Source organism: Chinchilla lanigera, unplaced genomic scaffold (genome assembly GCF_000276665.1).
Source record: "Chinchilla lanigera isolate Chin_1 unplaced genomic scaffold, ChiLan1.0 scaffold00020, whole genome shotgun sequence".
Lineage (NCBI taxonomy): Eukaryota > Metazoa > Chordata > Mammalia > Rodentia > Chinchillidae > Chinchilla > Chinchilla lanigera.
The window spans coordinates 8,195,891-8,218,813 of NW_004955421.1; the positions used below are offsets into that span (position 1 = coordinate 8,195,891).

Here is a 22,923-nt window from a genome sequence, read left to right on the forward strand (position 1 = left end):
AACTTAACCAAGGGATGTTCTACTACAGAACAGAACTACATTCTCTATGTTTTTGTAAAACTTCTTTTCTTTTTAAAACAAGGACACAAGTTGCTCAGGCTGGTCTTAAATTCAACAATACTCCTGCCTCAGCCTCATGAGCAGCTGGGATTACAGGCTCAGTATGGACAGTTATCATCTCATATGATAGGAAAACTGAGGCCATTAAGACCATGTCACTTGCTCCATACACAAAGGTAATCAGTGTAGAATGACTGGTGAGGGCCCAGCAACCCTGGTCTCATCCTGACACTTCCTCGCAGGCTTCACACAGTAATACTGCTCTCCTCCACTCGCTGGCCAAGGGCACATCTATTCTCGCTTTGGAGGCAACGCTGGTAGTGCCAAGGCAGCATGCATGGCTCTTCTCCTGTCCCCCCAGAAAACTTGGACCAACCTGGCTTTGTCAAGATGGTTACAAACCCACACCACTTCACACGCAGCCACCATCCCTTGCAGGGTAGACCCCTTTCTCATTGGGAAGATACTTCCAATCTCAGGACTCTCTCCTTCACCGAGGTATTTCAGACTTTAACCTATTCTCCATTTGCCCAGAGAATATTTGCCAGCAGCACCTATGATTGCGGTGTTTACCCTAAGGATTACAGTCCTCACCTTACCCCCAAAGTTTGCTGCAGAATATCTCAATTTTATTATATTTTGTGACTGTAGTGTATTTAGTCTTTGGAAACAAGACAGCATTTCATTTATAGCATTGTTTTTAATAGTGGTATTTCCATTTACAAATAAAGTAATTCTTGATCACAGAAAATAAATGTTGGCAGCAAAATGCACTTTTTTCTAAAAAGGAAATGGATTAAACAATCAAATCACAACTGGCTAAGGCCCCACACTGGGATTTTCTAAGATGCCACAGCGCAAGATCAGCACTCTCCTTCAGGATCTCCTTCGGGGCTCAGGCGGCAGGACAGGGGAGACCATCTCCCCTCTCACCTTTCCCCTCGCCAGTGCTCCCCACGCTGCTAGCAGGGTGCTACTGCCCCATCTTAACCTCTAAGAGCTTAGGAGGCATGAAGTGCCTTGCTCAGGACAATGTGAAAAATCGGTTCTACAACACAGATACACTCAGGTAACTGGCAACACAATTTAAGCAGTCAGTGTCCAGGAGACAATACATGGACACAGGGGGAGCTGACAATGGGCCACACCTAGAAAAAATGTCTCACCCACACATGAAGGACATTTAAATGGAAGGGTGCGACAGATGAAAATGGCATGGAATTTCACAAGGAAGCTCGGCTGCAAAAAAAAAAAATAAGGATTTAATTCAGATAGCTTGCTTCCCTTAATGTCTTTCCCCATCCCGCAGGTAACATGGAATGAGTATGAAAAGGAGAAACACAATGACCACTCAAAATAATGAATCTTTTAATAAAAATTGTTCATAAAAATTCTAATAAATTTCAAAGAGCAAGATATCCCTTAGTACATTTATAAAAGAACATTTGGTCACTTTACAAAAAGCTCCCTTTTAATTTAAATATTTCTTATTTACAGATTAAACATAAAATATCATCTATAGTAGCAAAGCATATTGCACATTACAGAGAAGCATTTGTGTATCTCAGTAAGTCTTCCCAGAGTTTCCAACTCTTAATTTTTTGAAAAAACAGAATTACTTTTCTTGTGTACAATAAATAAAAATTAGTTTGTGTTCTGCTACTTAAAACTAAAAATACTTTTTAAAAATATTCTTCTGCCTCTCACAAAGAGGGGCTTAGTGAATCAGAGACGTCCACAGGTACTTGACATTTTCACCAGATTCACATCCAAAATTAAGCAGGAGCACAGTGCTGAGCGTGACCCAGGGGCATACAGCCCAGCTTGCCGCATCTTCTCTCACGTGGGGTCCCTGCCCCACACGCAGGAAAGAGGCCCTGGAGTAGGAGCTGAATGGGGGTGGAAAAGAAAAGGATTTTCTCCGGAAGTCCTCGCTCGGCCACCCTGTGGCTAACGTAACCACTCAGCCCTACCCTCTAACCACTGCTACATTTGAACACGTCAGAGAGAAAGAGCTCTGAAGCCCCCCAGAAGGAATGTCTAATGTTACCTAAAGTGAGCTAAGAAACAGCTCATCCACTTTCCTCTTGCCGGGGAGAAAGGGTGGGGAGGGAATCGAAGCCCTCAGACTGCACAACTCAATATCCGAACCTGTTAACTACGGCTTCTCTGCTAACATTCACCTGCAAAGACACTGCCCGACGCATTTCTCTCTAAATAATTATTGAAGTATCACACGCACACTTCCCAGTCCAGGCAAGAAAAGCCCAGGACATCAGCAGAACCTAGAAATTCAGTTATAAGAACAAGGTCTCACGAAAGGACTGAAGGAACCTGGAGGAGGATCTGAAAACACGCCAGCTTTTCACGGCGGCCAGTATAAGCACAGAGCAGACATTCCAGTCACCTGCTGTTCAGAATGGGGTTCCTCCTCCACACCGTCTAAAGCAGCTGAACCAGCCCTGCAATAATTCAAAACTTCTGTCTTGAGAGAACTGGACTCCTCCAAGTTTCATCACAAGGCAGTTTTGTACAGCAGTTTTATAAAACTGCTTTCAAACTACTGACCAACACTATAAAACTAACTACTGGGGGAATACAAGGATGGTCTGGCCTCACAGCTGCTACCAAGGATTGTTTGTTCAGACTGAAGACATTCCCAGGGTAAAGCACTGAGCAGGGGATTCCACTGACAGTCTCCTCTTTGGCTCTCCCCACCCAAAATTTCAGGATAAGAACAGAAGGGACAGCACGAGCCTAAGAATACATCACAGCTGTGTCATTCTGACTTTTCAAAGGAAAACAGTAAGCTATGAACTTGGCTTGAAGAACGTTCTTTTCATGGCTGTACTAGACAGCATTCTGACAGCTAGTCCCACAAATCAGTGACTCTGTAATCAGCCTTGAGCCTGGGTAGCCTACAAGGTCAATAACCAGTATTAATAGATAGTAATTCACTCACCCTCAGTCTCACCAACTGGTAATAAGGCCAGTACCCAGAAGTCAACAGGGTTTTAGACTTCATATAAAACTGTTTCACATCAGCCTATCCCCTAAGAAACCTGCGTCACTCAAGGCACAACGGTGCTGCCAAGCATAGCTCTCCATTCCAAAAGTGTGAACAAGCAGAAATGCTCAAGCACGCTGGAGAGTGACAGGTAAAAAGCCCAGGTGAGAAGAGTGATGTTGGAGTGCTTACACATGGCTGCAGCCAGAGGCACGGGAGACAGGAGGGTGAACGAGTTCAGAGGTGGTGGACTTCACTTCTTTCCCTGATAGGCCCAGTTCTCCCAGGTGGGCCGGTCATTCATAGTCCCACCTCAACTTGCCTGGAGAAAAGTACAGGTGCGTGGCGCACGTGTGTGTACAGGTGTGTGCGCGTGCACACGTGCGTTCAACATTTTTACTGAGTTAATGAAGACATTCAAAATAGCATTCTCAAACAAATTTTCAGTTGTTCAGTAGATGAGACTATTGATAGAATGGCACTTCTAAAATGAAGAAGTAAAAATGGAAGCATTTCATTTTTTTTCCTTTAAATTGATTAGTAAATGTTTCAACAATAGGTGATATGTTTACTACTGAAAATTCCCTTTTTAAAAATTGCAAATAACTGAATGACACATCTATTTTCAAGAGTTATCCTTAAATTTTCAAGAAGGAATACAATTTTTCCCTTTTAACTGAAAATGTGGTGAGTTACACATAGAACTTATTTCTAGTTCTTAAAAAACTAATGAAATCATTTGAAGTGTGCAAACATTGATAAGTGAGAAACACAATACACGAGGCTCAAAGTTTTTAAGAGGCTTCTACCCTTGCCACTGGACTACCTACCAACAAAAAGGAAAGGAAGTGTCTTAGCGCAACTTCCTCCTATAGGCTTGGCTAAAATAATAAACCGAAGGGCAAAGACCAATCAAGCAGTTTCCAGAATCTCTCACACTAACACCCACACCACCCGCCTCCCTGCTGGTCCCATTATATGGCAGTACACAACAAAACAGCCACAAACACAGCAGTGGCTGTGACAGCTAATGGCCTAAATCAAAACCCATAAGGCACTAATCTAAAGCCTGTATTACACAGAGACATGGCTCAAGGATATCAGAAAGTCATCTGATCATTTCTTTCTCCCTGATTAGCTAATTGGCACTAGACACAAGTGACCAAAACAAAACAGTACTCTAACCAACCCGAAGATGGTTAGCATTTAGAATACTTGGTTAGGAAATCTTTGTTAGCGATTTTTTTCTTTTCTTTCCCTAAAAGGCACCTGGTTCTGAAACTGGGAGCTCCTCAGGTAAGTTCACGTTCAAAATAAACAAAATATCATCCAAAAGATCTGTTACATAACCTCTCATAGTATGACATAACAACTTAAGAGTGCCTGTCAGAATTCTGGTTGGACTATTATTCCAAAGCAAATAATATGTAACACTGTGAAGACTGCTTCAGATATAAATGAAAGAATCAATGATTTCCTGCCTCTCACGTGATCTAAAAATCACAGTTGGATATCTGGCAAAGAGCCCAATGATCCAATAAAAGAGAAAACATGACATTTTCATTGCAAAAAGTAAGGACACCAAGTGAACCTCAGGCCCTTTGCACAGAAATTCCATTCCCCAACCTTTAACAAAGAGGTAGCAATAGAGCAGGAGGGCCAAGTGCTGGCAAAGTGAAGAGACTTGGATTCTAAATAGAAAGCTGGGAATAGTCAATCTGAAGATGCCCTATATCTTGTGCTCAATAACACAAGCATGTCAGAAGAAGCCAATTTCCATGTACCTTCTCATTTCAAATTATATCCTTAAGAAAAATAGGGCATTTTATTGAACAGAAAGAAAACAGCAAAATATGCAAGAATTAACTAGATGTGGGTGAGGAGCTAGGCAGAAATTTCTGCATCATCGTGGATGGCCAGACTTCTGCCTCTTTCACTTCAGACGCGATTTTTGCGAGGTCTGGCTTCAGTTATATTTGGTTTATGACAAGTCCCGACAGAGAAGAGCAGATCAAACCAATCCAACCATCTGGTCAATCTGTCGCATGTAGATGCTCTTTAAGGGCAGGGAGTATCTCCTCTCATCAGGAACACGATTGCACTAGAAAGACACAAATTTTGAATTAGAAACCTATGTGTTAATCTCAGAACATGTGGTCGGATGACCTAATCCAGTTTCCCACCCCAGGCACTACTGACATTCTGGGACAGGTAACTCCTTGTTGGGAGGAGCTGTTCTGGCCTCTCCTCCTAGGGGCCAGGGACAACTCCACCCTTCAACTGTGACAAACAAAAATGTCTCCAGACATTGCCCAATATCCCTTGAAGAGCAAAATCACCCCTGGATAAGGACTGATGAAATTTAATCTCCTTACTTTATAGGTAGAAAAAGATCCAACAAGGCTAAAAGATACTTCACAGCAAATACTTGGTAGCCAGGAGTAAAAGCCACAACCTTTGGGTCCTTAAACTTCTCAGATTTCAGAAAACACCTTAGCTATCTGATGATACTATGTTTTTCTATGCTCTTCTCATATATAGAGACAATCTAAGTGCTTGAGTATTAGTTTCTTTTTACTAAGGGGCTTTTTCCTGGGCATGATGGCATACCCTTGCAATCCCAACACTCAGGAAGCTGAGGCAGGAGGATCATTGTGAGCTTAAGGCTGGCCTGGGCTACACAGACAGTTTAAGACCAGCCTAAACTACATGGTGAGACCCTGTCTCAAAACTATCTAACTGGCAGGGTGTGGAGGTGCACGCCTGTAATCCCAGCACTCAAGAGGCTGAGGCAGGAGGACCACTACAAGCTTGAGACCAGCCTGAACTGCACAGCAAGACCCTGTCTCAAAAAGACAAAAAAAAAAAAAACTTTTTTTCCCAACTTTCAGGTGATGTAAGTCTTGAGAATTAACCAATGAAATGATGTCCACAAACAGTCATCCCACTCTTTTACCATGGCTCTGCACTTGAACTCACTCAGCCCTGCTCCTCATTCCCTGAAAGATCAAGACTGGCAGCTCTTTGTAGACTCCATACTCCCTCACTTTCATAAATGCTGCCTCTTCTGCCCGGCATTTCATTCAGGAAGCTCCTCCGCATCCTTCAAGGATTATACCAAGAGACTTCCTTGTCCTCTGATTCCTGGTAAGGACAGCCAAGGAGAAGCTCCAGCAAGAGATCAGAAAGAGGGAACGGGTGGTATCAGGTCTTGACCTGCTGGTTTCCTACCTACACGGTGAATGAAGCCACTCCCAAGTAGTGGCTCCTGCCCGTGGCCATCCCTCGTGAGTGACTCCTCCAGGTGACTGTGGTCACTCCTTCCACCGGCCCCCACAGCCGGGTGATAAGGTGCCACGCTCTCCAGTTTCCCTACATCCTGACTATACCAGGCCCCTTTATAAAACTCTCTTAAATTACCCAGTCTGAGTGTAACACCAATTTTCTGTCAGAAATGCTAAATGCCGAAGGCATGAGTAGTGCTTCCCTTCCTTTACACACACACCACCCCTGGAAAAGGCAACTCACATTGGAGCTGGAATTAATGACTTTCAACTCATGAGATTTTGGCCTGTGCACAAACTTTCCTTGCTGCTCCTGCCCTTCATCTTCAGAGAAGAATTCCTTCCAAGGTGATTCCCGAAGATGTTTGTCCACAGATATAATATGGCCCTCCGTTGTAAACATGTATCTCGTTCCAGATTTGTGTACTGGATTCTCCTCATCAAACAGCTAGAAGAAAAGAAAAAAAGAAAGGAAAATAGGAGTTTCTCAGCTACTCCGGGAACAGAACTGGGTGAGAAGGCACTGATTAATAACCATGGTTTCCGACCTGACTGTAGAACAGGATCGCCCTTTTTATTTAAACTCAAATACCCTACTCCCAAGCTCCATCCAGACATAGAGACTCAAAAATCGGAGCGCTGAGGGGGCTGGGGATTTAGCTCAGCGGCAAAGCGCCTGCCTGGCAAGTGCAAGGTCGTGAGTTCAGTTCCTGGTACCGGAGAAAAACCAAAAAAAAAAAAAAAATCGGAGCGCTGAGATAGAAGTACAGGGAGTCTATAGAAGCTGCCCAGAAAATTTTCATATGCCCCCTCAAAGTCCTCATCCGGGAATTCTAGAATTGCTGTCATTTCATACACACCCCGGCCTTATTGATGCTAAAGGGCAGGAGCACACGTTTTACCCATCGCCATATCCCCAGGGCCCGTCCCCAGGCCAATGTATCTGCAACTTTCAGTTCAGTTCTGAGGTGCAGCTGTGAGGCCACAACAGCACACAGGCACAGCTCCTTCTTTTAACAGTGGACATGGCTGAGAACAAAAGACGGTACAATGGGGGCGGGGGAAAAAGTATTCAGCAAATGTTGAAGGATGAATTCAGTAATTACATCTTGTTCAAAGATGCCTGAAACTACCGACAGCACTTTTTTTCCCTACAGGCACTTTTTATGATAAGGCTTATAAAGTAGACACAAGAGGTTAGTAGTAACTAATAATAAAATAGAACAATGTAAGTTTTGAAAACCTTCTGAATTATTTATTTCTGTAATATTCCATTTAGTATTTTCAGACTGTGCATGACCATGGGTAACTGAAACCATGGAAAGTAAAACCACAGATATGGAGAGACTATTATACTTAGAAATTTCTAAAGACAGAAGAAACTTGTTGGTTCCTTAAACTAGTTCCCAGATAAAAAATGAGACTCAGTGAAGTTAATGGGAAAATGGAGTAGAACCCAGGTTTTCCCCTCCTAGACGGAGCTCTTTCCCCTTGGCACCCTACAGCCTCCTTCCTTTGCTTCAGAAGGAGGAGCTCTGCATGTTCAGGATGTGACAGCAGGCCAGAGTCTTTCCCCTGGCCAGACTACATGGTATGCTGGTGAACACACCATCTTCTATGAACAGTGATGCCAGGAAGAACTGTCGTCTAGCTCTGTACAAACTCACTAGACAGCATTTATGAAAATTAAATTCCTGAGCTTACTTTCAAAGGCGGTGACTCAGTGCAACTGAAATCTTAACAAAGGCTGCAGGATGATTCAGAACCGTAAGCCCTGGACCTGAGAACCACTGACCAAATGACACAACTTAACACTGCTGCTGCTGCTTCTGAATTATTCTCCCAGCAACGCCCTACACTGTGCCCTCAGAAGTCTGCTTTGCACATGGCCATGCCAAATCAAGTGGCAGAATGGGCAGGACAGCAGCTATGTGCACAGGCACTACACAAGCATGTGGCAGACTGGTGACACGGACAGAGACTAGACAGGAGTCAAGACAATGGTTCAAGCCTCCATTCCAGCACATACTCACCCTAAGGCCTTGGATCAGTCTCTCAGTGTAGGGTGGAGTTACCATAAGAGGAACAACAAACATTAACTAGGTGACCCAAAGGTTCCTTCCAGGTCCAGAAATTCTCTCCATACATACACAAGTATGTGTTTAAGAATGTGCAAGTATGTAAGTGTACAGAGAGACGGCCAGGCTGCATATATCTCAAGAGCAGTAAGGCAGGGGTGTAGCTCTGTGATACAGCACTTGCAAAGCATGTGTGAGGTCCTGGGTGCAACGCTCAGCACCACAGGAAAAGAGGGGAGGGATGAGCCCACGTGCACGGGGAGAAGAAAAATTGCTCCCCTCCTCAGAGAAGCCTCCCTGGCCACCATATTAAGGTTGGTCCTCTACTGAGCCATTCTAGTACTTTGCAAAGTTACTAATCACAAGTTCATTTCTGATTATTTTTTTAACTTCTATTTTTATTAGTTTATACTAATTCCTATTTCCTTAACAAGAGACTCTACCATAAGACTGGAAATCATGAAAGCAGTCAGCAATATTCTTTTGTAAAACAGCACTTATATCCATAGGAATGCATAATGTCTAACACACAGCAGTGCCGAGTAAGTAAGTATCTGCCAGGTAGAAGGCCACCAAGTGCTTTCTCTAAGCCCTTGGTTATTCTTGAAACATACATACCAGATATAAGTATTTACACGTCTCACTGAGAAAGAAGCTCTCCATCCTATCTTCTTTGGACTTGTCTATGACATGATGCAACGTGGCGTATCCACATCTACAAAAGATTTATCCAGTTAGTCTGGCTTCTGCACCCTCCCCCTGATAAATGTCAGATAGTAAGTATTCTATTAAGAGGGTATCCAACACCACATAAAAAATAAACTATGTGATGTTCAAAGGCCTGGGTCATTTGTAAATTCATTTTAAAAGTGGTCTGGCTCCTAAATTATCAGCTTAGCTCCAGGGTGGAGAGGAAAACAGTGGAGAGTGTTTACCAAAAGCATGACATGACATCAAGAAAAATAACTGGAATAGCTGGGCATGGTTGCACTTGGGAGGCTGAGGCAGGAGGATTGCTGAAAGTTCAAGGCCAGCCTGGACTACGAAGTGAGCTCAAGGCCAGTCTGAACTACATAGCACCCCTGTTTCAAAAAGACAAAAAAAAAAAAAAAAAAAAATTGGCAAGAAATTTACAGCAACTAATTTCTTTTTGGTCCCAGTACTTGTAGAAATGACTTATTGAATGTCCTAAAATCGCAGTTTCTAAAAAAATTTCATGATACACTGGTGGGTAAAAAACAAAAGCAGGCCACAAAATTGAAGTATAGAGTATATACATGCATAAATGTACATACATATATATAAATATAGTAAAAAGATCATAAATATACACTTAAAGGCTATGTTTACCTCTCTTAGGTAATCACAACGAGAATACTCTACATCTTAATAGTTTTCTGCACTCTAAAGTTTTGCCCTATGCATTATATGCATGACGAAGGAAGCTAAATTTACCTAAAAAGAACATAGTCTGTTGAAACCCTACATAAAAAAAGAGAAGCTAACAAGTGATTCCCACTCTAATGGACAGGTTTTACTACACCAAAATTAACCATTTAATTACAAAAGTAACATTAATGACCTATCTCCTCTACAAATTAAAATGCAAGCTAGAATAATACTTTTCTAGAACAACTAAAACTCACAGGTAGACGACAGTAAAGAGGAACTTAGAAAACTGACCTGACTTTTGTGTATTTCTCGAGACTCTGCAGAATATCCATCCCTACATGAAGGTAGAAGGGATTCTTGGTGGCCTAGGGAGAACACAGGGGAACATGATCCAGCAAGGGCCCGGAAGAGAGGACACCAACAGTCCTGGGGAAGTGCAGGACTCCCCGGGGGGACGGGTCACCAGCCAAAGAAAGAACAGGGTACTACTCACTTCATCTTGAAGGGTCATGAAGGACAAGGTGCCCTGTCAGCACACATCAAAGCATTACTGCAATTTATTTAACTTAAACCACAGCTGGGAAATCTGCTCCCAGGTAAAACAATGTACTTTGACTCTGATCCCCACCACAATCAGAAAAAAACAGTGCCAGCTAGACAGTGCCATTATCAGAGAGAATAAATCCAGTTTCTACTGTTTCTGTTTTGTGGTACTAGGAATTAAACCCAGGGTCTTCTCTCAAAGCTCTATCCCCAGTCCTTTTTAAGTTTTTATTCATTTGTGTGTGTGGTCCTGGGAATCAAACCCAGGGGTACTGTACCACTGACTTACACTCCCCGGCCCACTATCCTGTCCGGACAAGACTCCAGCTTGCAATCCCCCTGCCTCAGTCTCCCTCCATGCAATGGTTACAGGCATATGCCACCACACTCAGCTGACAAAACCAGTTTGTCTCTCGCCCTGGAACTCTCTAGAAACTAATGACACAGGTACAGGGAAATAGGACCTTGCCCCCTCATTCCAATTACAGCACTGGGAGAAAAGCCAAAAGGAGTAAGACTCGAAGCAATCTGCAGGAAGCCTCCACACTTTCGTCTAGTAAATCCTTGGGTTGCTGCCTCTCCTGTCATATACTCTTCATAGTTTCGTTTGGGGAAAAAAGTTATCCGGGAAGATAAGATTTCCATCCTATAAACACTTAAGAAGAGAGCAATCACCTTTAACTCACGCTTAGTGCCAACCTAAAGCAGAAAAAGCAAATAACCACCAGGAGGGCTGTCTCTGGATTGTAAGAGCCAGGGGGTAGCTGTAAAGCAGAAGAATCCTCTGGATTCTAAGAAAGTAGCGTGCAAAAAGAAGCTGAAAACATGGAAGAGACAGAGACAGAGACAAAGAGCTGTGAGCCCAAGTGCAGCAGGATTAAGCTTCAGAAGAAAACTGACACAGCAGCAGGTATGCCACTCTCAGACTGTGCACAGCCTTCCCAGACCCTGGGCTCAGAGAGTTGGCCTGCAAGATCACCTTGGTCAGACATGGTGGAACATCCTGTAATCCCTACACTCAGGAGGCTGAGGTAGAGGGTCTCTTGTGAGTTTGAGGCCAGCCTGTCTCAAACAATAAAAAACGAAACAAAAGTGTCATCTCTTCCTGTCTTAGAGGTTACCTAAAACTCGTGAGGTCTCTCTTCAGGCAGAAGGACCATTACCAGTTGTCTTAGTTACTTTTCTCCTTGCTGAGACAAAGTACCTGACACCCAAAATTAACAGGAAAAAGGTTTATTTAGCTCACAGTTTGTAGCAATTTTAGTCTATAATCAGCTGGCTCCAAGGCAAGGTGGCTTGGCAGAGGGGCATCACAAAGGAGAACCAGTTCATGGCAAGCAGAAGACAGCAAGAGCAAGCAAGCACCAGGCAAGGTAAGCCTCTTCCTGTCCCTTATATTGTATCCAGGCTACCGCGATTACTAGGTGCCAAACAAATCAGCAGACTGATTTAGTAATCACCTACGCTTAGTCCTAACATTGCACCATGAATCAATTACACACTCTAGATTCAGCCACCTCTGAAAAAAGCCCCACCTATGACTGCATGAGGTTTTGGGGGGACATCTAGATGCAAGCCCTAATATCAATTTCATAAAATTCTCCCTGTTTCATCTAAAAGCAAACAGCAAGCATTTTGTACAAAAAAATTCACCATTGAACCTAAATAAATCTAAGCACAATACCAATCCTACTACAAGGCCTTCTAAAAATCAGGTTTCAGGTGCCAAATCTTGCCGAATGCAGGCATCTGCCACAGGCCTATGGAAATGCATTACAGGCTAGCTCCTTATTAAATGCACAGCTTATGTTGCTGTATTTGTGAATGGGTAAGCACTCTCTGTGTTTATTTATGGTATGCACAGAAATATAGGCATCTGGCTTCAGTTATCTGTGAGAAAACATTTCACAGTTAAAGTGACATTCCCTCTGCAGGCACAAGAGTACTGAATGAAAGATAAACATTATATGATTTTTTAACATTAAACAAAGTAAGATATTCATGTGAATCCTAGTAACTTCCTCTATAAATAAGAAACTGAATTTTCTTTTTGTCTGAGTAATTATTACCTAGATCAGGGTTCTCTAGCACATTAGCACACAGAATTGCATTTCCCTAAAAAAGGGTTCTCTGGTCAAATAGATTTGGATACACTGAAAGTAAAACCTTTCTCTCAAATATTTAAAGATGTAAAGAGTAAGTCCTACAGCAAAGACATAAGTCTTCACAAAATGTGAGGTTAAAAACGTTTGGCTACAGAGACTGTCTGTCCTATGAAACCATGAAGGACACTGAACACTAACACAACTACAGATACATGGTAACTATTAAACTGCTGTAAAAACAGCAACTATTGTCTAAAGAGCTCTGGTACCTGGTAGAGGAGATATGTAGATTCCACTAATTCTGGTCTCAGTGGGTAGAAGAGAACGTCAGGGGCCTGTAGCTGCCAGTTATACCTCTCAGGAAGGGCCCCATAGCGTTTCCATATGGCGTAGTAGAAGGCATGGAGGCAGATAGCATCTTCCACATCTCCTATCAGAACCTATGGAAACAACGCGGGTCACCAGGCTGAAATACTTTTCCCAGAATGGCAACAAGTGACACAAATGTCAAGCTTTCCTTTACCCTCTGGTTCTATGCAACATAGCTGGAGACCAAACCAAGTCAAAAGTGATAACCCACACAAACAGATGCCTTTTATATCTGGCCATCAATGACATACTGACGTGAACTGCATAGAAAAGGGTAAATGTATCAGACAAGCACATAACAAAGATGGATTATCCAACAATCACCTGCAGTTAGTTTTTAAATATGATTTTTCAGTAATATAGTATGGGTGTTCAATAATCTAGGAACTGATTTTACAATCAGAATAGTCTCAGTATGTTGTGCTACTAACCTCCCAAATCCAAAGGAGCTAGAAAATGCTCATGTATCACAGAAAAAGGAGAAAAGTTCCCATTCTAATGAGTATTTATTCTTCGCAAATCTGACTAAAATACCTGCAGTCCGGGGAAGAATGCCTGCAGAGAGTCGATCCAAGTATTCATGAGCTGCCCACTGAACATGTTCACGTTGACATAGAGTGGGGGGTCTCCTTCTCCTTCATTACAGGCTTCCCGCCTACAAACACAAACAGCACACGCCAAGGTGAAAAGAAAGCTCACTGACAGAGCTCTACCCCATGCCAGGAGCCCCTGGCTGTTTCATTTAAATGGAATCAACATGAACGTTTATACAGTCTCCTAAACCTTTGGAGAAAAAGACTCCCGCTACCTGTCTGAAATAGACAGTAACAGAAGATAACGTCTACACAGAAAGGTTCTAAACTGAAGCCTTTGTAATACTTCAGCACTTTGGGAGAAGCCAGCTTCCACGACCTACTTATGAAGAGGCTCCTGCAGCAAGGATCTGAGACCTCCAACCAACAGCCAGTAAGAACTGAGACTGCCAGCCGTGACATGATGGGCCTAGGCAGGGGTCCTCCAGCCCCCCACTAGCTTTGATACGGCTGCACCCTCGGTCAACACTTGACAGCAACCTCACGCGGCATCCAAGGCCAGAACCTAAACCTCCATCTCCTGTATTTATGAGTTGTAGAAACTATCATGAAGTCACCTTTTTATTTAAGCCACTGTGTTTTGGAAAACCATGTTACATGATAAATAGCAAATACAGATCTTCATCCTCAGAGCGCTGACAGTGATGTTGAGGGCAGAAGAGACAAACAGACCTTGGGAATTTATATTAGAAAAAATAGGAACATTAGCCAGGCATGGAAGCACACGCCTACAATCTCAGCACTCAGGGGGCTGAGGTAAGTGGATCACTCTGAGCTCAAGGCCAGCCTGCATTTCATACCAAGACCCTGGCTCAAAAAACAAAACAAAAAATAGAACATTTCAGAATACAAACTACTTGCTTTATAAGGCCATAGAAGTGATGTAAAAGAGACATACCCTCTTCTTAAGTAGTTCTGAATGCTCTGATATGCAGCATTGAACATTTCTAGGTCTTCTTTTTCTCCAAAGAGAATGTAAGATTTTAAAAGGTATTCATAGAAGGAGTCCAGCCCAGCACCCAAGCCACTCTGTTTTCCAACCCAATGGCCCGTCTGGATATTCACAACATTGCCTGGAGGAACAAATAAAGGTCCTTCAGATCCCCAGCATCGTGGTAGGAAAGGGACAGACATCCTATTTCAACCCCAGTTCTCATCATCTTCATCTTTAATTCGGAAAAAAAGGAGTGAAAGATTGGCAGTAAGATTTTTCAGTCCTATCAATAACTTGGACAGCCTAGAGACCTTTTTGAATACATAGTGTTTAGCCATCAACACAAAATGGAGACAAATATTGAAAGCAAAAAAAAAAAAAATATATATATATATATATATATATATATATATATATATATATTTGTCATTTTTCTTCGCCACACTAACAATGTACTTCAAAACCCAAAGGCGTATTCACATTCTTTAACCCAGTGCTGTTATTGCTGGTAATCTGAAAAAAAATGTTTCTGGAAAGAAAAACCCTTATGTTGTTCACCAGAAAATTATCTGTAAAACAGAAAAGAAAAGAAAAAAAAAAAAACAAAAACAAAAAAAAAAAGGAGAAATAATCTAAGTGTCTAACACCAGAAAAAGAGTTAACAGATGACCATGCAGCTTCTAAAAAGAGTTACTATGAAAATAACAACTTGGGGACTGAGGATATAGCTCAGCAGCACAGTGCCTGCCTGGCAAGCACAAGGTCATGAGTTCAATTCCTGGTATTAAAAAAAAAAAAAGAAAACTTGGAAACCCTGGAATGATCTGTAAAGTATGGCACAATAAAAATCTTTGCTTATATTAATAAACGAAAATATATAAACGTTCCACATACCAGGCTAAAACGGTGTATGGAGCTGGGATGGTAACACATACCTGAAATCCCAGCTATTGCTGGGGTAGGTAGGAAGGAGCTAAAGGAGAAGGGCCACAAGATCAAGCCCAGCCTGGACAACTCAGCAAGACCGTGTCTTACCATAAAATTTTAAGAGCTGGGGAAAAAGCTCAGCAGTACAGCTACACTGGCCTGGCATGCACGAGGCCCTAGCTTCAATCTTCAATACGGCATATACACAAAAATGCCTACAGAAAGCTAAAAACTGACAATTTATGGTGATACTGGTCAATTACTTGGTGATGAATTAGTAATCTGACTGATCTTATTTCTACTGCTGCTGTTAAATCAAAAAATATGTATATAAATTTTAGAACTAAAAAATAAAAAATCACTTTTGAAGCGTAAAACTTTTATAACTCCCTATGGTTCTAGAAAAACCAATCAAATCAAATTACTTCTGACAGCCAAAAAGAAAATTTGTCCCAATATAAGACACTATATGAGGTAAAAAGCCATTTTAAGACATTGTGAGTTAGCAAAACACAAGGTAATTACTGAAGATGAACGAGATGAGTACATAGGGATTATTATTCTTCACACCTTTCTACACTTAATGTTTGAAATAGTCCAAAATAATCTTTTAATATCTTGGTCAAACATTCTCAAATGGAAAAAAAGAAAACCAATATACGTTTAATGTGGAACTTTCAATCTACTACTATGCACCTAGCTTTCTTTAAAAAGAGAAACCACTGCACTGATAACTTTAAATTCCTATGTTTAGAACTTTATATTGAAGCAATAAAACCTGCCTCAGAGGCAGTTCTTTTTATAGCATTTTCATTAACAATAATTTTCAATTAGAATACACCAAGGGCTCCAAGTCGGAAGGGAGCTCTCAAGCACCGAAGATATTCTTTTCTATCAAACCCTACAGCCTCACTCTAAGCAAAAGGTCACAGAAAGAAACTGACTATGCAGCCACTGAGGACCATTCTTTCTGAGTTGAAATTGTTCAGCGAAACAAGGAAGACACCCTCAGAGGTGAAGGAAAGGGACCAAATGTCCTATAGCCCCAATGGCAGGAGGAAGTACACCACACCTAATAATCCTGTGTCATTGCTCCGAAGGTTCCAGAGGGCTTTCACTGCTCGTCTGGCCACCCATTCAAAGGTGGGGTCCCCCAGCAGTCGGCTCAGAATCCCAAATTCCACCAAGAGAGAACCAGCTCCTGCGGTGCAGGTCTCATTATTGCTGTCAGGAGGAACGCCTGTCTTTAGATTCACCTGGGGACAGGAAGAGTCAGTCACAGGTTTTGTGGCAAAACTCAAGAACTCACACACCTGAAGGCCAAGTCACAGATATTACACTCAGCTAATGCACCACGCTTACTGTGGTAAGAGTTAGTCATGTTAGACCCAAGATGAATGTGCGAGTTAAATTTAAAAAGCACAGATGAGAGTAAGAACACCAGAGCCTCGTCTTATTAAGAACAAGTAAAGAGCAAGTGTTCAAGGAATGACAATAATACAAGTACATAATTAACTCAACCATCTCTCTGCTGTTTCTGATCTTGTTTTGTTTTTTTGGCAACATTGAGGATTGAACTCAAGGCCTTTACACATGCTAAGCAAGTGCGCCATCACTGTGGTACACATACTCCCAGTCATTTGAGACACGGTCTTACTAAGTTGCCCAAGCTGGTCTCAAACTTGTGATGTTCCTGCTTTAGCCTCCCAAACAGCTGAGATGACAGCCATATACCATCATGCCAGGTTCATTAACCCTTCTTTTTCCAACAGGACTTTTTTCACGGTGACACATGATCAGGTTTTGGGGTTAAAGAAAAAAGCAAGCTATGGAATCAGTTCTAAATTCTAAGTAAGTCACTATGAACTCACGGCTCCTCAGCAAACATAAACAACCTCAGACTGGGACAGAAGGGCAGTTCAGCTAGAATATGACAGCCAGGTACATCACGGCAACACTGTGGTCTGGTAACTCACTGCCTGGTTACCACAAAGGCTGGCTCAGTTCCCACAGGAGTTCTGGTTTGACACATCAGGTATCACAAAAATCTTGTGTTTAAATTACCACCTAGCTTGCTGATCTTGCAGGCTTTGCTTGATTTTTTTTTTCCCAGACAGAGTCCCGCTATGCAGCTCAGGCTGACCTTCAACTCAATATGTAGCCTAGGTTAGCCTTGAACTCACAGCGATTCTCCTGCCTCAGCTTTCTGAGTGCTGGGATTACAGACGTGTGCCACCACGCCAGGCTGGGCAGGCTTTATCTGAAACAGATGTGAAGCATGCAAAAGAACATTCACTAAGCCTCTCTCTAATACACATCTGAGGTTCTTTGGGGAAATCTACCCAAATAAGAAATGAAGACAAATTCTCCACACTATTTGGGAGCACAAAATATAAATCACACATGAATAATGAACACAAGAACAGTAAGTTTTAAGAGGAATAAATTTTCTGAGGGAACTGTTTCGGGAATATTTTAGCTATATCACTGCATAGAAGGCACTCAGTAAATGCTGAACGAGAAAATATTTACATTATGTTTAAGGTCAAAATCCCTCAAGAATACCACTTTCTTCCTCTACCTAAGGCCCATTCCTTCTACCAAACAGTTTTAACTCCAGAAGATGGTGAATTATTAAGCACAAAGGGAAAAGCCAGTCTACCTACCCGAGGATAGGGGATCCCTGTTTTCGTGTTCTCAAAAGCAGGGAGGAGCCGCACAGCCAGGTCATGAGCCATGTGCAGCAATTCATTATCATAGTCCTTGATTGTCATGTCACCAAAGGGCTGCTTAGAGTCAGTTATTATTCTGTGGGCAGAAAGGAGGCTTCCCAGAACCCTAATGGCAATAAGAACAAAAAATAAGTAACATCAAATTATGTTGCTTATAAGGGCACACAATCTAATTCAGAATGACAGATGCAGCATCTACTTCTTATGGCCTCCGAGCTGCCTGAAGTAAAGACCTGACTGAATGGCCTCTTAAAAGCTCTTTCTAGCTCTAATGAGTGACTAATTTTTAGTTCACTGTGTTACTCCAAGAGAGAAGGGGAATGACTTATCTCAGGCTACTAAGAAAAATACCATTTAAAAGATTAACAAAGGTAGTTATCTTTATCTTAGGGGTTAAGAAAAAGGACTATACTAATTGAGTCGGTGCTACTGGTTCTCAAAATATATATTACCTACTGTATTATTAAATTTTGCTTGCTTTAGCTCACTTGGGGAAAACATTTGGCTGTATGTAAAAAAAGAAAAAGGTAGTTCTGCCTGCCATGTAACTGACGAACTTCAACACCTGCTAAGAGGATGAGGAAGAAAATGGAAAATGAAGAGAACATGACACACTCAGGTAAAATGCTAACGGCTGAGATCTATGTCACTGTAGACCCACTGATCCATCTTTCTAATCATCTGGAGGAGACTCTGACATTTTTCAGAACAAATGATTTCATAACTTTAAATTTTAAATAAAATTAAACTGGAACGTCGTGTAGAAATACAATTTTTACAAAACATTAAATAGGAACATAGTCAATATATAAAAGTAAAGAAAGCTGGATATAAAGTATGATTCCAATACATTTAACAAAAGGAGGGAGATTAGTGATCAACACCAAACAAAAAAACACACCAAAATGGCACACAGTGGTTTTCTGAGGCCAGAGAGAAAAGAAAATCATTTCCTGCAGAAATATGTGTAAATTTTCCTAGGACACAATGAAGGTGGGAAATGAGACCAGCTAAAAGGGAAATCAACAAACTGCTTAGAGGGACACTGATTAAAACATAAGTGTTTCTTTTTTTCAGTCCAAAATGTGATTATTATATATTCAACTGTTATAGTTTTAATAAATACTAAAATAAACATGAAAAATATAAGATGCACTCATAATATCTGTATGGACTATTTATCTGGATTTTGGGTCCAGAAAATACAAAGGAATTTCTCTCTACACACACACACACACACACACACACACACACACACACACAGAGTTTTCAACCCATTTTATGTATTATTTTACCTTATTGTAGCCTCAAAGACTTGAACAGTAGAATCTTTGTCAAATGAAACCGTGTTGATCACTAACTTGACTGCTTTCTGGAACTCAGATGAATTTCCCATTATCTTTAAAAAGAAGAATAGAAACCATTATAGCAGCTTGGGATGAAACAGGCCGCATGATTGCAGCAGGTTGGCCACATCAACTAAATGTCTGTATTCTATGTTGTTTTGCTACCGTTCCCACAAAATAATCTTCTCAGACACTCAACCATGTTTTCTTTTCTCATTTTACTGGTCTATCACATCTTTGTTTTTGCTAATCGTTATTTGCTGTAACATACAGAGACAAGTATAGCTGTTTCTTTTCTGATTTTCAGTTCTTCCTTTTTAAAAGATTATGCAACAATGCTGCAAGTTACATGAAATAGTCAGGGGATTGCTTTCCCCAAGGGTTTTCACAGCACACCTGGTGATGCCTATTGAAAATGCTAGCATGAGAAAAGGAAAACCTCAGCATAACACCTGAAAAGTAAGTGTGAAGTGCTAAGGCAGTAAAGGCCAGATATTCCACAGTGAAAACCACAAAAACGGGTCTGTTTCCTTACAGATGTGCACCAGCAACCATATCTAGTGCTACTGCAGTGCTGAAAGCATCTCAAATCAAGTGGAGGATGGTGAAGACAGCCAACAATGCTTAATTATATAATTTAGCACTTTAGTCAGATAGCTAAATGACCCAAGAAACCAGGGTATGAACGACTGAGAACTAGATTAGACAGAAGCATTACATAGGATTCTTTACTTCATGACTTCTCAGAGCCTTTAAAATGCCATTGTTTAACATGGCTCTCCAACAGTTGGACATAGAATTTGTCCAGTTCCTTTTGGAATAGAACTGTTCTTTCCAGCCAGGTGTGGTGGTACATGCCTGTAATCCCAGCACTCAGGAGGCTGAGGCAGGAGGACTGCTGCAATTTTCAAACCAGCCTAGGCTACAAAGTAAGCTCAAGGCCAGCTTGAACTGCATAGTGAGACCCTGTCTCAAAGACACACACACACACACACACACACACACACACACAAAGAACACTTCTTTCCTTGTAATTTGTGTTGGGAGACAATGAACTAGTAGAAATTTATTTTTTGAACAAAAGCTTGCAATCCTACTGTGTACCATTTATCATCAAGTGTGGGGAGAATATAGCACAGCAAATAATAAAGATAAAGTCTCTCTAATGCCAAGCATGGAGATAAAAAGATACAAATGGTGATCAAAAGAGTCAAAGAGAAAAAAAACAAGCTTTCTCAATTTACATATGACTCTTGGGATGCTTCCAGCAACACTTGTAGGCTGAGTCAGCCTCTAATATTTTTAAGAAATTAGCTCCAGTTAGGCTGCACTTACTTGCTGGGGCACATTTGGATGAGTAACTGGAGATGACTAAAATGCAGGAGCAATCACTTCAGAAGGAAGCACCAAGGAACTAAACTGCTTTCCAACTGCAGCCTAGCAGAAAGTCCAACGGACTAGATTTCTATTAGACAAAGGGCCTTGTCCTTCTGCTACTTACCAAACGAAGATGTAAGCCAGGCACGGTGACACATGCCTATAATCCCAGCACTCCGGGAGAAAAAGCAAGGAACAGCAGTATTTACACAGGGCCTCCACACGCAGGCTGGCACGGGCAGCCAGAGAGCAGCTAGGTGGTACTTCAGGGTGTCTAGCAACCCCGAGACTTTGCTTTCTAATCCTGATATACTAACTGCAGTAACTGTAAATACTGAGGCAATTCTCTATGGATTCCTTTAGCAAGTAAGGCAGTGGAAAAAAATTGGTTCCCCAAAACAAGCACACATTTTCTTCAGTACTGTTTAAAGAGAATCATATTTCCTCTTTGATAACCTTCAACCTTTTTCCCATTGTTGCCACTAAGTTCACTAAAATAAGTAAAAGCCATCAAAGCTTTTAAGCATCAAGCTGGCCATATGCAGTAGTCCACACATATAATCCCAGCACTGGGGAGGCGGAGGCAGGAGGATCAGAAGTTTAAGGCCAGCCTGGGCTACACAGCAAGTTCAAGACTCTCCTGGACTACATACATAGCCAAACCCTGTCTCAAAAAAATAAGGTTAAAAAAGTATCAGGCTCTCTGAAATTACCATTCCTAGGAGGACACAGGAATATCAACTCGAAAGACATCTTAATTTTTTAAAAAGAGCAACACTTACTGCCAGTGTATCCAATGCATCAACAAGAGTCAATGAATAGTTCCCTAGTACGTCATTGATGTTCAGATTTGAACTGAAAAAGAAATAAAATTAAAATTATAGACAGGTACTTTATTTTAAAGAGAAAAAAAAGCAAACACCCATTAAAAACTACAATCGGCGACAATCCTTAGTTATTGAGAAGCTGTGAGTAGGTTGGTACAGCAAAGGTCTTCTACTTCAGTATCTATAGTGTCTACAAGTACAGTGGCATCACAGCACCGCAGACACGAACGGAAATTACAAGACAGCAAAGAAGGCAATGGAAGTTAGGAGACTCCAAGCAAGGGTCCTTTGCCCTGAGGTGATTTTCTCACTCTAAATGATTTCTTTAATCCTACCCAGCTTCAGGATTCTAACTTCATAACCTCTAGGAACTGGAGGAGAAAGCTGGTCCTAGGACCTAACGTAGAAATTACATATTCTAGCAGATCACACGCAAACAAGTGAAGACCTGCAGCGCTAGTACCAAGTCATCTGTCCTTTGATTAGGGGAATAAATAAGATTCTTTATACCACTTTTTCACTAACATCTCATCCAGAGACTCCTCATTACTTTGATTAGTCCTGAGGGATGTCTTATAACACAAACCAAAGCAGCAATCAAGGCTCTGTTCTCTTCTTCACTGGAGCTGCTTCAACATCACTGCCACACACATCCACCCTCCTAATCAGCACCAATGTTCCATCCTGAGACAATCTCAAGAAACCACCTACAAACAGGGAGCTAGGTGCTGTGAAGTCAGAAGGGGAGTCTGACAAAGCGAGGAGATAGGAAGGAACAGAAGTAAAAAGGATCAAAATGTGATTCGCATATGTACCATTTCCCCACGATGAACATATTTATTATGTATCACAAACATACAATGAGAAAGAAAGAGAAAGAAAGAGAGAGAGAGCAAGAAAAAGAAAGAAAGAATGAATGAATGAATAAACTACAGGGGCTGAGTACGTAGCTCACTGGTAGAGGGCCAGATAACATGCATGAGGACCTGGGTTCCATCCCCACATCAACAGGGGATGCAGAAGGTAAAGCTCTCTGGTCACTCTCACATCTCTTCATAATACAAACTACAAAGACAACAAAACTTAATATATCTAGGCAGGCAGGATAGGAAAGTAGTAGAAATAACAAACCATAGCTACTTTAGAAATTCAAACCAAGAACTTCACTTTTTCCTTTGTTCCATTTCCACAAGCCCAAATAATTACTGCACAAACTTGGGGGAAAAGGCAGTAAAGGAAGAAATAAGACAAATGTTTAAGGGGCTGGGGATTTAGCTCAGCGGCAAAAGCGCCTGCCTGGCAAGTGCAAGGTCGTGAGTTCGGTTCCCGGTACCGGAGAAAAACCAAAA

General features: G+C 41.6%; 1 protein-coding gene across 2 annotated transcripts in view; it reads right to left on the reverse strand.

Moving 5' to 3' along the window:
- Nucleotides 1-740: 740 nt before the first annotated feature.
- The window catches only part of Edem1 (ER degradation enhancer, mannosidase alpha-like 1), a gene marked incomplete at its 5' end in the record, with an annotated part of 28,931 nt that continues 6,748 nt past the window's right edge, over nt 741-22,923 (reverse strand). For both annotated transcript variants that reach the window (XM_005383919.2, XM_013513728.1), the window contains 11 exon segments: nt 741-5,168; nt 6,596-6,799; nt 9,048-9,144; nt 10,113-10,186; nt 12,739-12,909; nt 13,373-13,493; nt 14,330-14,504; nt 16,365-16,548; nt 17,959-18,130; nt 19,320-19,423; nt 21,530-21,602. In XM_005383919.2, coding sequence (XP_005383976.2) covers nt 5,079-5,168; nt 6,596-6,799; nt 9,048-9,144; nt 10,113-10,186; nt 12,739-12,909; nt 13,373-13,493; nt 14,330-14,504; nt 16,365-16,548; nt 17,959-18,130; nt 19,320-19,423; nt 21,530-21,602 — 1,465 coding nt within the window.